The following is a 14801-nucleotide window of genomic DNA, read 5'->3' on the forward strand; positions in this document are numbered from 1 at the left end:
AAATGCTCGGTCAGATGGTCGTCGGCCAGGCTGAGTCTGGGTGTGAGGTGCAGAGATGGCTGGGCGAGGGGCGATGCCGCCTCACCACGCCGACGAAATCAGCCATCCCAGCAGTGCCCAGCCCGCACACTGCCATCCTGGCAGGGGACTCCTGTATCTCCTGGGATGACCGCGCCCCCTTCCCCTCACTCCCGCACACCACACCCACCTCGATCCACTTGTCTGCGATGGCCATGTTGAGGCGGTAGTCGAACCCGACGCCGCCCTCCTGCCAGGGCCTGCAGAAGGTGGGCATGCCAGACACGTCCTCCCCGATGGTGATGGCCGTGGGGAAGAGGTCGTGCAGCGTGTTGTTGACCAGCATGAGGTACACCACAGCGTCGACGTCGGTGGCCATGCCAAAGTACTCGTCGTAGTTGCCGGTGAAGGCCACCTGCAGGCCGTGGTGGTGGTACATCATGGAGGTCACGCCGTCGAAGCGGTAGCCGTCGAACTTGTACTCGTCCATCCACCAGCGCGAGTTGGAGAGCAGGAAGCGCATCGTCTCCCAGTTGCCGTAGTTGAAGCAGCGCGAGTCCCACATCCAGTGGAAGCCGCGGCCGCCGCCGTGGAAGTACATGCCGTCGGTGCCGTCAAACATGTTGATGCCGTCCTGCGTGTTCTTGGAGGCGTGGGAGTGCACGATGTCCATGAGCACCACCAGGCCCAGACGGTGGGCCTCGTCGATCATGGCCTTGAGCTCGTCAGGGGTGCCGCTGCGGCTGCTCACGCCGAAGAAGTTGGTCACGTGGTAGCCAAAGGAGCCGTAGTAGGCGTGCTCCTGGATGGCCATGATCTGGATGGCGTTGTACCCCAGCGACCTGTTTTGAGGGTGGAGTGGGGGGGGGGATGGGGTACAGGGGAAGGAATGGATGCCCAGGGTGCAGGGAATGGAAGGCTCAAGGACTGGAGGGGCGGGCACCTCCTCATGATCGAGCGTCGAGGAGCTCGCGACCGCCAGGCCAGCAAGGGCCCCCCCCAGTGCCTGCAGCACAGCCTTGGGTTCCGTTCCCTGCATGTACCAACCCTGAAGTCGCAGCAACCACCAAACCCTAACAAGTACACCCCACAGGAACACACCGGATGCGGGGCAGGACCTCCTCCTTGAACTCCAGGTAGGAGTTGACCTTGGGGTCCTTGGAAGACATGCCCACGTGGCACTCGTAGATGCGCAGGTCGCGGGGCCTGGCGGGAGGGGCCGTGCAGACGTCGGGTGGGGTGGGGGTGAGGACTGGTCCCCCATCGCATCATGGGCGAGCCGGCACAGTGCACACTTCCCACCCCCCCAAGAGTCTCGCCAGGGTGTCCCACTCCCGCTGACGCACCGGTCCGGGCGCGGGTACTTGAATGTGTATGCCTTGTTCTCCTCGTAGACCCCCGGGGCGCCCGCCTCCAGCGGCTGGTAGTGCACCCCGTTGTACTGGATCTCGTTCCACTCCTGCGTCGCCCACTTGATCCAGGCAGGTATGCGCTCCACCCACTCCCCGTACGCCGTCTCCAGCCGAGTCTTGATCTTGGTCCTGGTGTGGTGTTGTGGAGAGGGGAGGGGGTCGGGGGAGGGAGCATGGGGAGGCAAGGAGTCCCGAGCAGGGCGGCAGGCATCGGCACCGACAGCAATGTGCGCCGGCGCAGCTGGCCGGGAGAACAGCCCTCCCAGCCAGCCTGCGCTGTGGCCCGCCCCGCCCACCTGTGGGCGATGGCTGGGGTGCCGTCCTCGTTGTCGGGCAGGAACAGCTGCCAGACCCCAAAGTCGTTCCTGGTGGCCCAGTGCTCGGGACCCGCCTTCCACCCATTGTACTCCCCAATCAGGGCCACCGCCTGCGGTGAGGTGCAGGGCGGACTGGCGTGGGCGCCGGGCCTCGAGCAGAGGATCAGGCGCTGACACTGATGAAAGCAGCAGCGCAGTGCAGTCCTCGTCATCCATCCGCTGTGCAAGCGCCATGCCCGGCCGCTCCCCCAGTCCCTGCCACCTTTGCACCGGGCGCCCACTCCCGATACCAGAGGCCCTTTTTGCCCTCATGCTCGCCGCGGTTGATGCCGTAGTATTTGTACCCTGTGGGAAAGCGATGGACAGCCTCAGGCGTCCGGATGTGCTCAAAGACGGTGGGTCTGCGATGTCTGAAACCAGCGGCCACGTCACACTTCGGCGTCTACACAGGCATAAGCATTGGGACGAATGGTCTGGTGTTCAGGACTCCGCATTCAGAAAACATGTGGCCGATATCACACAGCATCACCCACCCTGCGAGAACTTGTCTAGGCCGCCCTCGTTGGCATCAATGGCTGACCGGATGCTTTTGAAGATATGCCACCGATACTGCAGGCAAGTGAGGGGTGGGACACGAGGATGGAGAGAGGAAGGCCATGAGAGGGAGGCTGTCGCCTTCTAATCCAGCTTCCCACCCAGTGGGTTAGCTGCCGCCCTTCTAACATGCAAGCCCCTCCTGGCCAGACGGCCCCGGTCATGAAAGTTTGACTGCTCTCCTCAAGCGTAATCATGGTTTGGCATACCTTGAAGTGATCAGCATGGCTCCAGAGGGAAGGGTCCCACTTCAGACACTCGGTCCCATCATGGTCCGGCACAGGGGAGATCTGACCCGGGACTTCCTGGAACTCAAACATGGGGTTGGGAGGATGTCGAGCCAGAGACGAGGCTGAGATTCACACCTCAGCATCCATCCCCTTTGCATAAAGGTCATCCTGGTCCACATGCACTGCCGATCCCGTCTGCATCCTACTCGAGGAGCGCAACAAAGAGTGCCCGGTGGGACGTCTTCAGCTCACCACTGCACCCATTCTCCCCAACCCAACCCAGCCCCCTCCATCCTCGCCACACCTGGAATGCAACTCCGTCAGGCACATGCTTGACTGGAGACCAGAAGTCCTCTGGATCTTGTGGCTCTGGATTGGAGGTCTTAGCAGCCGTGGCGCCGCCATTGCTGCCATTGGTACGGGTGGAGCCCACCGTGGCAGTGCTGAGGGGCGGCACTTCCACTCCTGCATCGGACAGCTTGCCCGAGAGCTTCTTCACTGCACCATGAATGAAAGAGACCGGAATGAAACTTGTTGCCGGCTTGTAGGTGGAGCGCACACAGTCGATTGAGCTGATCGAGCAAGTAGCAGGCCCTGCATCGACTCTGCCCCAGGAGCCCCATGCACACCGGAGGCCTCGGTCTTGTTGATGGACTGCTTGAGTGCCGCATTCTCGCGCCTCGCGACGTCGATGGGAGATTGCTGATTCTCTGGAGTGGCACTCACCGGCACAAAGCGGGAGCCTGGTCGGGGAGCGGCGTACTGAGGGTGACGTCGTGGGCCCCGGGCAGTGGGGGGAGGCCGATGTGGGATCCATGCCGGCCCTACACACACCCCGACACCGCACCTCGCCCACAATGCTTGACACTACAAGGCACGGCGCGGGGTCGTGCGCCTGGCGCCACTGGCATGGCCACCCCGCGAGTCCCCGCGAGCTTGAGCTGGGGCGCCATTCTCCTCGGTATTGAGTCAACCCTGGGAGCCGGCTGGATTAGACAATCCGCATAACCCCAAAGCTACAGCGATGGTAGGTAGCGGTGTGATGGGGCTGCTGTATCGAAGCACCCTGTTGGGATCACAACTGGTTGCTTCTCTCGGCGCTCCTGCGCTGGTGCACGGTGGAAAGACTGCCTCTATGCACATTGTGATCCCCAACCCGCGGTTCGTGTTTCTCCTCGAACAACATCGTGGTATGACTGTTCGCTACACATAGGTTGAGGCATTGCCATCGCGAGATCGGAAGGCGCATGTTTTGGGGCAGGGTAGGTGTAGCAACTCCCGTCATTGCGCTGCCTCCCCTTCATCTCCGTCCTCCGGGATGGAGGGTTGGGTGGAGTGCGCGCGACCGGTGGAGCCACCCTTGAGGTCCTCTCTTAATCTCTTCAGCTCCTCCTCCCTCCTTCGCTGCTCCGTTTCGGCGTGCACCTGTTTTCGATCGCGGGTGTTGATGAAGGGAAAGCTCGGTATCGGGATGCGTCCGAACCCTACTCCAGCACAGATTCAACGCCCACGCTTTCACACGAGCCCAGCAATATCCAATGGCTCTCCCCTTCCCCGACTCACCGCCTTCCTGCGATTGAGTTCCGGGAGGTAGCCTGCCTCGTACTCTTTACGGCACTCCGCCACAGCCGCCATGAAATCGTCCATCCCCTCTCCAGTGATGGCAGAGACGCCCACTGCCTTCAGATTCTCGTAGAATTTCTCCAGTACGAGGGACATGGACCTGATGGCGAGCTCAAGGTGTGAGGGCAGGATGGAGTGAAGGTGTGCAGTGCTCGGCGAGGCCAGGGGAGCCGATGTAAAGCTGGAGGGGGCCAGATTCCACCAGCTTGCCTGTCATCCTCCAGTAACACCTTGTAAATTATCTTTTGGATTCTGCACTTCCCCCGGCCTTTTATGGAGTACGGACACACACCTGCTGAGGCTGGCTGCGTAGGTCGTATCGGATGCCAGGGCCTCGTGGAAGATCTCAAAGTCCTGCATCCACTCCACCGCAAAGTCGTGCCGCGCCACGTCGACCTTGTTGAATGCGAGGAGCATGGGAAGCCGTGTCTTGTACAGGATGCTGCATGCCTGTGGTGTGTGTGTAGTGGGGGGGAGGGTTCAAGCGCTGAGCCCTAAGCGCCACTCGTATGTCTGACGTGTGATATTCCGAGTCGCTGGCCGTGGAACCACCAGGGCCCACTGACCTGCAGCATGTTGCTCATGAAGGTCTGGGGAGCGGTGCATCGTGGCGTGTCCACCACAAAGACCACAGCGGTGGGCAGCACTGTCGCAAACGCCTCGGTGATGATGGCCCCGGAGGCCGACCAGGTGAAGATCTCGATCTGGCCGGGGGTGTCTGCCACCACAAAGTCTAGAGGGGGGTCCCGCGGCTTGGTGCACAGGTCTATGACCTGGTCGAAGCGCGTGGCAAACAGGTTCAGGGAGGTGAGGATGGCGCCATTGGGACCCAGCGAGTACTCCTTCATCACATTCTTGTAGTGGATCTGGTGAGCGTGTGGATGTGGGATTGGTGTCAAGACAAAGGAGGGGGAGGCGTAGGCCGAACGGGATGAGGGTGGGGACGGCGCAAGGTAGATTCCTCGCAGGCCTGCATGCTGATGCTGGACCAACACCCTCGACCACTGCGATTTCTCAGGGCAGCCTCCGACTCCAACACTTTAGAGTGGCATGCAGCACAGCTCTGGTATGGCTCTGAACCTATGTCCCTGCTCCCTTGACCCATCTCGCACCGTGTCTCGGATGTCGACGTTAGAGTTGTATGGCACCTTGGCGACGGCCGGGTCCAGGTTCAAGAGGTAGCCAGTCTTGCCAGTGGCAGAGATGTGGGAGGCCAGGCGCTGCACGAACGTGGTCTTCCCAGATCCTGCCATGCCTGTGGAGCAGGCATCCTAGAGGCTCTGGTCTGTATCTCTTGCTCACAGAAGAAATGCAGAGAAACCCAATCTGGCTTCTCGATCCATCGCCGCTGCTTACTTCCAAAACCAAACACGCCCTGTCCTACCTATGATAAGGAGCACCGTGGGGGCTGTTTCTCCCAAGGTAGATGGCGCGGCAGTGTCATCATTTAAGGTCAGGCGCTGCAGTGCTTCGTCCGGGCTCGTCATGGTGAGGTGGTTCCCAGGCCGCAGTCACTATCTCACTGCAAGTCTCCGCTGTCCCAATATGCATCTAAATATACAATACAATTTTAGTTTCTATGGCCGTATGAGTCCATATGTTGTCGCTGTTTATGTGTCAGGGCGCGGGCGCTGTCGGGGTTCTTCCCGATCGCGCGCGCGCGATCACAGTGCCCACGACCAAGCCCAAGCTTCCATCTTGTCCGTCCCCTGGTACTTGAGACCCATTCGATGGTCGAATACTGCATCTCGACATTAGCATAGCCCCCCGGCGTGCATGACTCGGAGCACTGGCTAGCTGGGGCCAAGGCTGGCTCAGCCCCTGTGACCGTATTTGCATCCTTTGGTGAGGACAGCCATGTCCACACCCGGGCAGGTGCTGGATGTGAGATTTGATACCGTCCGCAAGGAGACCATCGAGCAGCTGCGCACCCTGAACCGGGTCATCTTCCCGCTGAACTACTCGGACAGGGTGTACGCCGACATCCTCGCCTGCGGCCCCGTCTCCCAGCTGGCCTTTGACAGGGATGGCGAGCTGGTGGGGGCCATCGCCTGCCGCCTGGAGAACACCCCAGAGGTGTGTGATGCCGAGGAGCTCCCCAGCCTGAATTGCAGGAAGGCGTGCAGGGTGGTCATATGGGTGCTGCTGGCACCGGCCACACCTTGCATGGTGACATAAGAGCGTCCTGGGCAGCCAATCCCCGCCCCAACACAGCCCCCCCTCTCCTTCCCTCCTTCTCTGTGCCAAGGGCCCGGTGCTGTACATCCTGACACTGGGGGTCCTGGCTCCATATCGGCGTCTGGGCGTGGGTGCTCGCCTGCTCGGCAATGTGCTGGGCATCGTGACTCGTGACCTGCCGGAGGTGGTGGCCGCCGTGCTGCACGTGCAGGTGGGCAACGGCGCCGCGCTGGACCTCTACCGGCGCGCGGGTTTCAGCGTGGGGCCTGTGGTTCCGGGGTACTACCCCCGTCTCAACCCCCCCGACGCCGTGCTGCTCCGCAAGCAGCTCCGTGACTGACTGGGAGTGGCGGCGCGGCGACGATTGCGCCGGGCCCAATTGTCGGTGCCGAGCGCTGTCTGTGAGGGTGCTACGTTGGGACGCCTCTGATCACCCGCAACCCCTTCCAGAGTGCAAAGACTGTTTTCAGACCCACTGTACTTTTTCTTCCCTGGCTTTCACTTGGTCCTTTCCTCAGCACTGTAACAGAGCACACTGCAGGATGCTATGGCCGCGGATTGAAGCATGCAGCTCCGGGGGTGGGTGCAGAGCGCGAGATGGCTCGCTGCAGGCATCAGCCCCCCTCCTTCCCACATGTTTCCCTTGCCACACCTCAGTTGATGCCCAGGTCGGTCTCATACACCTCGATGCTCTTGAACAGCTCCGAGAAATTGCCCTTGCCGAATCCGCCGCAGCCGCCCACCTCGTCCGGGTTGGCGGCCAGGGGGCAGGCCTGCGCGGTGGCGCGCGCGGCGCGCAGCGTCTCCTCGCTGGGCTGGATGTGGCACAGGCGCTGGATGATCTCCACAAACACGGTGGGCCGGTCGCCCAGCGGCTTGGTGAAGATCTGGAGCAGCACGCCCTGGTCGTCGCGGTCCACCAGCAGGCCCAGCTCCTCGGCCTCGGACAGCTGCTCGGGGGTGAGCGCGTCGCCCACCTTAGACGGCAGGTCGCGGTAGTAGGCGTCGGACGGGCGGGGCATGAACTCGAACCCGCCCGCGTCGCCCACAGCGCGCATGGCGCGCAGCGTGGCAAACACGTCGTCCGTCTTCAGCGCCAGGTGCTGCAGCCCGGGGCCGCCGTTCTGCTCCAGGAAGGTCTGGATCTGGGACTTGCGCCGCGTGCCCCGCGTCGGCTCGTTCACGGGCAGCAGCACCATCTCGTTGTTGCTGGCCAGCACCATGGAGTTCAGGCCTGAGTCGATCGTGCCCACGTCCTCCGCCGTGAACTCGGCGAAGTCGTGCAGGCCCAGCGCGCGCGTCAGGTAGTCCACCTGCGCGCCCAGGTCGGGCACGTTGCCCACCGCATGGTCGGCGCGTCGGATGCCGAAGCAGCGGGGGCTGGGGCGCGCCTCTTCCTCGTACCCCGGCAGGTAGGAGCCGGAGTAGTCGCCGGACAGGAAGCGCAGGACCACGTCGCCGTACAGCACGATTTCCGACACCGTCAGCGACCCGCGCGCGTCGGCCAGCCGCGTAGGGGGCTGCACGGGGATGCCGCCATTGGCGGTGGAGATGCGGAAGGCCTCCGCCGCGTCCTCCACCACGATGCCTAGGAAGGGGGGAAGAGAGTGAGGGTGTGAAGGGGGAGGGGAGTAAGAATGTGAAGGGGCTTGGAAGGCGTACCTCGGTACTTTAGATGAGGATTGCACACATGCTCGTGATATGGACAGTGCAAGAATCAGGGGGCCAAGAAGGGGCCGGGCAAACATCCTGACGCCAGGCTGGGGTCCCAACAGTATCACACTGGGTCAGACATGCGCCAGAGTGGATCTGCAAATTGACTGCAGCTCATCACTGCGCCCGCTGGATGTGCATCCGACCATCAATTCCCCCCACGACACTGCACCAAATCCTCCCACCGCAGCCGACATACCCACTGCGCGGACGCCCAGGCCGTGGTTCCTGTTGAAGGTGTGCGCGGCGTCGACGTCGTACCAGGGGACCGGGGAGCCGGCGTCCGGGCCGGAGGCCTCGCCCCCCGCGCCGTTGTAGGGCGCAGTGAAGGTGAAGATGAGCTGGTTGGAGCGCATGACATAGCTGGCAAACTTCTGGTTCCCTGTGCCCTGGTCAGACTTGGCTACCTGGGACAGCCCCAGGCCCAGGCCAAACCTGTGTGAGTCGGGGGGGGGTGGAGGGAATCCTGGGGTGCATTGCTTAAGGATTGAGCACTGGGGCCCCAGGTGCATTTTGCGCGCATCCGCCCGGAAGTCCATGCCCGGCTACCACACACACCGGAAGGCATTTACGGTGGCGGAAACCGCTCCGACAAGGTGGAAGTCACCCCGTTATACCTCAATACCGAGATTGCCTGCCCTTTACCTGCGGCTGGTGTTTGTCGCATCCCCGCAGTAGAACTCAAAGTGGTGGAAGCGGTGGATGGGGAACTTGTCGGTCAGCGGGTTGTGACGCTGAAAGCCCTTGGCGCCGACCAGTTTGCGAGCTATGGACTCAGAAGGGGGGTTGGCGGCAGCAGTCTCGACAGCACCTCCCATGGACACCCAGGAAGATTTGGGGGACCGGCGCGATGCGACCGAGGGGACACGCAATGGGCGAGAGCTGCAGGTTGCGAAAGCGCGTCTTATATGTGTCAAGCAAAGATGACTGTGACCCAAGACTGGCATGGACGACGAGTAACAGCAATCAAATGGGGCCGCGGAACGAAACCAAAATCTATGGCACCGCGGGGCTGACGTCGACAAGGCGGAGACCTGGTTTTCTTGTCAGCTGAAAAAGACATGCGGCATCCCCATTCTTGATGGAATTTGTCTGGATTACATTCAGTCAGTCGGAACGGTATAAAGTTGCGGCTTAGGTAAGAGCTGGATCATGAGCACGATGGCTACGTAGCCTGTGATCAGATCCAACCCTGCCCGCTGAAGAAATCGTATAGGCGTAGCATGCGCTGCACATCCACCTGCAGATAGGGCACGGGGCACGGGCACATGACGCGGTCTTTGTGATTGGTAACAGGTTGACGAGTCACTGATAGGCTTCGTTCCTGGCCACAATGGATCAGCAACAGCATGGTATTTGCACAGCAACATACAGGGTGCATGCAAATCTCCCAGGGCAGGCAAGGCCGAGCCTGGGCTCCCACCCACCCCTAGCCCTCCAGCTGGGGTGCACCCAGAAGCCCACAGTGCTGCTCACCTTGAAGGGGAGCGCGGTGACGTCCCCCGGGGTTACAACACCACGCCTTTCTTGGACCTCCAGGACGGCAGCCTTGATGGCGAGGTACTGCGCCGGCAGGTACCGCTCCGAAGCGCAGAGGTGGCGCTCCTGCCGACGTGAGCGAGTCAGCAGTGTGTGGGAGGGGCACTGGATACTCAAGATGTGTCGTCGTGGCTGAAGCTGGCAAGGGCTCCCCATCACATCCCCGGCGTTGCAAGCACTGCCTGCTCCCATGCCCCGGCTGTCCACCTGCTGCAGCAGCACTTCGGCGTCCGGCAGCGCTGTGATGTCCAGCAGCGTTCCGCGCTTTCCACGCCACGCCGCTAGGCCCGACGTCCCTCGCCCCTCCTCCACAGTCGTGCGCTTCTGGTGCAGGGACATGGCGGCTGTGGAGGTGTGGGGATGGGTGTGTTACGCTTCGGGGATTCACGGCTGCAAGCTTTGGCAGCAGTTTGTCGTGCTTGGGCTGCGTGGCATGCGTGCCGCGGGGCCGCGGCTCCACCACCTGGCCAGAGGAGGTCCAGCTTCACCCCTCCCCCCGCAGCACCTCACCGTGTGCAAAGCCCAGGCCGGAGAGCAGGTGCTCCTGCAGCCTTGCCTCGTCGATGGGAACCCGGTTGAGCCGCATGCGTGCCGCCTGGCTGGGCGGCGCGTTTTCTGTGCAGTGTGGAGGGGGGGAGTTTAGGCTGTGCTGCAGGGAGAGGATTAGACCTCATCTGCAGAACGCAGGACTGAATGGAGCGCGGGGACCACCCAGACGCCCTCCTGGCTTTGAGTCTGGTCCCAGCCACGGCACAAAATCCCCCCAACTGCCGCCAAAACACTCCTCCTCAGTCATACCTTTTCTCCGGGGTCGATCCCCGCTGGCCTCCAGCTCATCCACCTCCTCAAAGGTGCGCAAGCCCAGCGCCCTGTACTCCTGCAGCTCCGCGATCCTGGCACAGAGCCGCGCCTCAGCCTGCAAGGATGGATGGGTGGCTTTGGGGTGGGAGGGATGGCGTGGGCAGTGGGAAGCATGCGGCGACCAGGCCAGAGTCCTACACCGCCCAAGAGCTGGCTGCAATCCACCGTGCAGGACTCCGCGCAGCTGCCTCATGCCCTGCGCAACCGGCACTCGCAACGCGCCCTCCTCTCCACCCAGCCCCCGCACCCACCAGCATGCCGTCGGCCAGCGCCTCGTACTGCGCCTGGGGCAGGTACCGTGCAAAGGCACGTAGCTGGCCGGCCATGGCGCGCTCTGCGGCGCTACGCCGCCGATCCATGGCCTGCGGGACGGGGGACCAAGCTTTGTGGGGGCAGCAGGATGCATTGGCGGTGGGGGTGGGGGCTGACACAGACGACATCAACGGACCCTGAACAAGGCACCACCATATCCTCAGGCTCATACCCATACACTTTCCAAAATAGGGGTGCCTTATCCTCAAACAGTCACAACCCCCCCTCCTCTCCCCTCTACGCACCGCCTGGCGCTTGACGTTGAGCAGGCCCCGGTCCAGGATGAAGGCCCGGCGCTGGTCACGCTCGTCCAGCCGCCGGTTGTAGATGGCAATCAGCTCCAGCTTCTGCGCCACCACCTCCTCCGAGTCCTCCTCCCTGCGGTGGGGTGTCGACAAAGCGCTGAATGGGGGTGTTTGGGGTTGGGTCCCAGGTTGGGACTGTGAGGGAGTAAGGGCATTCCCCACTCTTCACCATGTGCCTGCAACATAGGGAACCCTGGTCCCAATGAACACATTCCATGACTCCCTGTCAGCCATCAATAACCCACCTGAACTCCATCTCGGAGATGATGCACTCCGCCTCGTGGTCGTACTCCTGCTCAAACTCGTTTCGCTTCAGGTTGTACCCCGTCTGCTGAGCCTCCGCCAGCGCTACCTGTGAGGCGCGGGCGGAGAACAGGCTTGGGTAAGAGCGCGTCCCATGGGAATGCATGCCCCTGCAAAGGAGCTGGGTGGGCGGGCGCTGCGGCCTCCCCGGGCCTCGTCCCTGTGGGGCCTCCCATCCGGAGCCTCCGCAGGAAAACCTCCCGCCACACCTTGGCCCCGATCTCAGCAGGCGAGGCTGCCGCCGGGGTCCCAGCCACACCAGCCCCCAGTGGGTCCTGGAGGATGTTCGCCTCCGGCTCCAGCTTGCGCACGCTTTCCAGCGGGGCCCGCTCCGCGCTGGAGGGCGCGCGGCTGTCGGCCGCGCGCTGCGGCTGCGCCAGGTCGTGCGGCGCGGGGGCGTGCGGGCTGCGCCCGGCCAAGGCGTGCCCAGCGGCGGTCGACAATGTGCTGCCAGGGCTGGGCCTCCCGGACGCAGTCGCCCCCGCCGCGCCGTCCCCGGGCGCGTGGCGGGGCTCGGGGTTGGCAGCCAGTAGGGCGGCCGCCAGGTTCTCCGGCGCCACGCTGTGGCCTGGCCCCATCGCACCGCCGTTGGCGGCGTCCCAGGCGGCCGCGCCGGGCGTGCTCTCCGACTTGACCCTGGGCGTGGCCGCCGGGCTGGCCAGGGCGATGCGGGCGGAGGCCATCTTGTTTAGGGTGGTGCTGCGGTGGGCGTCGATCAAGGCCTGGATGTCAACACCCGCCATGGCGGGCGAGGGCTGCGGGTCGGGGAAGCAGGCGGTCTCCACGTAGACCGACATGTAATGGGCACGGGCCTCGCCGGGGTCGCGCCCCACGTGCTCTCCCACTGCCTCCCAGTTCCCCAGGCCATACAGCTCCACCCCCTCCACCAGGAGTATCTCCTCATCCGCCTGGCAGAATGGTGATGATGATCGAATTTGTGGATGTGAGTGCATGAGAGGGGCGGGCTCAAAGGGACCAGGGATGTGCCCAATCAAGGGAGCTAGTAGCCATGCAGGGGGTGGAAGCAAATTCATCACGCTCCCACACGATATACCCCAACACTTTCTGCGCACATACCGACCAGGAGTCGCTCTGCCCAGACTCACCCCCCATTCCGGGTGGTAGATGGGGAAGGACAGGTTGCCGACCACTTTGTAGGCGTGGTCGCTGCTGTGCGGCGTGATGGCCGCCCCCACCGAGAAGCAGTCCAGGCAGAGGTCGAAGTCTGGGCAGACGGCGCAGCGGATGTGCAGGGCATTGGACAGGTCCTTGTGGCAGTAGTCGCAGTGGTACAGCCCCCTCCCGGTCCTGGAGGAGGGGAGGGGTTGGCAGTGGGAGGGGTGGGAAGCGGAAGGGGGCCACCCAGAGTCCTTTAATGCATGGCCAGCTTGTAGTCGGCACCCAGCCTGTTATAGGACAGAAGTCTACCTCATCGCCGGCGCCCTAGCCGGCTCAGGAGCATCCAAGCCAATGGAAATGGCTGCTACTCACTTTTTGCCGAGCAGGGAGCGGGGCCCAGTCCCATCGTCCACCTTCCTCCGCTTACTCCTGCATGTGTCACGCCGGATACTCAAGGAGGAACAAGACAATATAGTTCCCGGAAACCACGCTCCTCCATCGGGTGCTCCTGGCCTCACCTCGTGCCGAGAGGCACCGGAGGAGCCATCGCTGGCTCCGCCCGTCCCTAGCCTGTGTGCATAAACAGCGCAGGTTCCACTGGCTTAATCAAACTTGATTTTTAGTGACGAGCTTGTGCGTGCGAAGCTTGGACGTCCGATCCGTCCTCCCACGACAGCTCATGTTTGCACCTCGCGTAAAGGTGAGCGGCTTGGTGTCTCTTCCATGACCCGGCCCTCGGATCAGGTCAGCTCGTGCATCCATTACCTCGGCTTCACCCTGCACGCCACCCTTACGAGCCCGACCCTGTATCAATTTCCTTCTTTTTCAATCAAAAAGTGCGACGCAGGTAGTGTGTAGGCTCGATGGCGTCCATGTCCATGATACGGCAACCTTGCCGTGGAGTCGAGAGGTCCCTCCAGGCCATGCCTGCCCCCATCAGGGTGCGGGAGGTGCCTAAACCGCGGGAGCCGCGTGCATGCGAGGATTCGGCGCATTACGTATCGGCCACGGCCGCGTGGGACCCCCATGCGAATCCCGGCAGCATTAGTGCCGGGTGCACTTGTGACTCGGACCCCCCCCCCCTCCCCTCCCCAGGTGGCTGGCCGCTGCGCAGGAAGGGGCGCCAGGAAGACGGGCGTCAGCCTCTTCCCACGCCGTCAGGCTCCCATGACCATCACATCGGCGGTGGGTTGGGGGTAATGGTGTGGGGAAGCACTTGACAGCACATGTGCTGGGCTGATGGGTGTGCAGCCCGCTGGATCGAATCCATGCTCGGGGCTGGCAACATCCACTCCCGCCCTCTTGCAGCTGGGTGACTCCTTGGAGGAGTACCTGCAGACCGCGACGTCTGACCCCAACCTACGCCGGCTGATGACGGCTATGTCGGAGGCCATCCGCACCATCGCCTACAAGGTGTCGGGGTGTTGAGACCCGGGAAGGCGTGCCTGGTTTTCAGTGTGCTGACGCTGCTCTTATGCTGCGCTTGGCTTGTTTTCATGCTGGCGCGCAGTGTAGCTGTCTGGAGGGCTGCGCGTTGCACACTCGACGCACCGCTCCCCTCCCCACCGCACCCCAGGTGCGCACCGCGTCGTGCAGCAGCACCGCCTGCATCAACACCTTTGGTGACGAGCAGCTGGCGGTGGACCTGCTGGCGGACAAGCTGCTGTTCGAGGCGCTGCGCTACTCCCACGCCTGCAAGTACGCCTGCTCGGAGGAGAACCCCGAGCCCCTGGATGTGGGTGGTGAGGGCTTCTCCGTGGCCTTTGATCCCCTGGATGGCTCCTCCATCGTGGACACCAACTTCTCCGTGGGCACCATCTTTGGGGTGTGGCCCGGGGACAAGCTGAAGGACATCACCGGCCGGCAGCAGGCGGCGGCGGGCATGGGCATCTACGGCCCCCGCACTGTCTACTGCATCGCCCTGGCTGAGGCGCCCGGCTGCCAGGAGTTCCTGCTGCAGGACGACGGCAAGTGGCTGCACGTCAAGGAGACGGAACGCATTGGTGAGTCCTAAAGTTTGGGGTGGGGGTGGGGGTGCACGGGGAGTCTCTTAGCAGGCACATTATTGCATGGGGTGGAGGGAAATGATCTGTGGGACGGGCTCCCCAGGTAAGCACTAGGTGAGCCGTCGCGAGACTATCAAACCAGGATGAGTCGAGCACCTTCCGATACAGGAGGGGTGAACTTCTGGCTGTCGGTGACCTGATACGAAAGAGCCCTGGTGCACCCCCTCCCTCTGGTGTTCACTGCCTGCCTTCCCCTGAGCCATGGTTACAT

At 62.9% G+C, this 14801-nt stretch overlaps 4 protein-coding genes across 4 annotated transcripts in view; 2 read left to right on the forward strand and 2 right to left on the reverse strand.

The window, feature by feature from the left end:
• F751_6580 (1,4-alpha-glucan-branching enzyme 2, chloroplastic/amyloplastic) overlaps positions 1 to 5447 on the reverse strand; it is a gene marked incomplete at both ends in the record, with an annotated part of 8456 nt that extends 3009 nt beyond the window's left edge. The window contains 13 exons of the mRNA XM_011403808.1: positions 209 to 860; positions 1120 to 1224; positions 1365 to 1559; positions 1727 to 1857; positions 2010 to 2092; positions 2281 to 2356; positions 2876 to 3069; positions 3201 to 3314; positions 3918 to 3996; positions 4135 to 4294; positions 4487 to 4644; positions 4761 to 5060; positions 5307 to 5447. Of these exons, the coding sequence (XP_011402110.1) occupies positions 209 to 860; positions 1120 to 1224; positions 1365 to 1559; positions 1727 to 1857; positions 2010 to 2092; positions 2281 to 2356; positions 2876 to 3069; positions 3201 to 3314; positions 3918 to 3996; positions 4135 to 4294; positions 4487 to 4644; positions 4761 to 5060; positions 5307 to 5447 (2388 nt within the window). The remainder of the gene's footprint in view (positions 1 to 208; positions 861 to 1119; positions 1225 to 1364; positions 1560 to 1726; positions 1858 to 2009; positions 2093 to 2280; positions 2357 to 2875; positions 3070 to 3200; positions 3315 to 3917; positions 3997 to 4134; positions 4295 to 4486; positions 4645 to 4760; positions 5061 to 5306) is intronic.
• A 604-nt stretch (positions 5448 to 6051) lies between these two features.
• On the forward strand, positions 6052 to 6712 carry F751_6581 (N-alpha-acetyltransferase 50; the record flags this gene model as incomplete). Its single annotated transcript, XM_011403809.1, has 2 exons — positions 6052 to 6270; positions 6443 to 6712. The coding sequence occupies 2 exons, from the start codon at positions 6052 to 6054 to the stop codon at positions 6710 to 6712; spliced, it is 489 nt and encodes a 162-aa protein (XP_011402111.1).
• A 313-nt stretch (positions 6713 to 7025) lies between these two features.
• On the reverse strand, positions 7026 to 13071 carry F751_6582 (4-hydroxyphenylpyruvate dioxygenase; the record flags this gene model as incomplete). Its single annotated transcript, XM_011403810.1, has 15 exons — positions 7026 to 7960; positions 8285 to 8520; positions 8731 to 8851; positions 9277 to 9325; positions 9562 to 9690; positions 9832 to 9968; positions 10135 to 10239; positions 10423 to 10540; positions 10737 to 10847; positions 11043 to 11175; positions 11348 to 11454; positions 11615 to 11776; positions 11966 to 12313; positions 12512 to 12713; positions 13043 to 13071. The coding sequence occupies 15 exons, from the start codon at positions 13069 to 13071 to the stop codon at positions 7026 to 7028; spliced, it is 2922 nt and encodes a 973-aa protein (XP_011402112.1).
• A 132-nt stretch (positions 13072 to 13203) lies between these two features.
• F751_6583 (Sedoheptulose-1,7-bisphosphatase, chloroplastic) overlaps positions 13204 to 14801 on the forward strand; it is a gene marked incomplete at both ends in the record, with an annotated part of 3318 nt that continues 1720 nt past the window's right edge. The window contains 4 exons of the mRNA XM_011403811.1: positions 13204 to 13224; positions 13620 to 13709; positions 13833 to 13937; positions 14101 to 14527. Of these exons, the coding sequence (XP_011402113.1) occupies positions 13204 to 13224; positions 13620 to 13709; positions 13833 to 13937; positions 14101 to 14527 (643 nt within the window). The remainder of the gene's footprint in view (positions 13225 to 13619; positions 13710 to 13832; positions 13938 to 14100; positions 14528 to 14801) is intronic.

The sequence above is a fragment of the Auxenochlorella protothecoides genome, assembly GCF_000733215.1.
Source record: "Auxenochlorella protothecoides strain 0710 unplaced genomic scaffold scaffold90, whole genome shotgun sequence".
NCBI lineage: Eukaryota > Viridiplantae > Chlorophyta > Trebouxiophyceae > Chlorellales > Chlorellaceae > Auxenochlorella > Auxenochlorella protothecoides.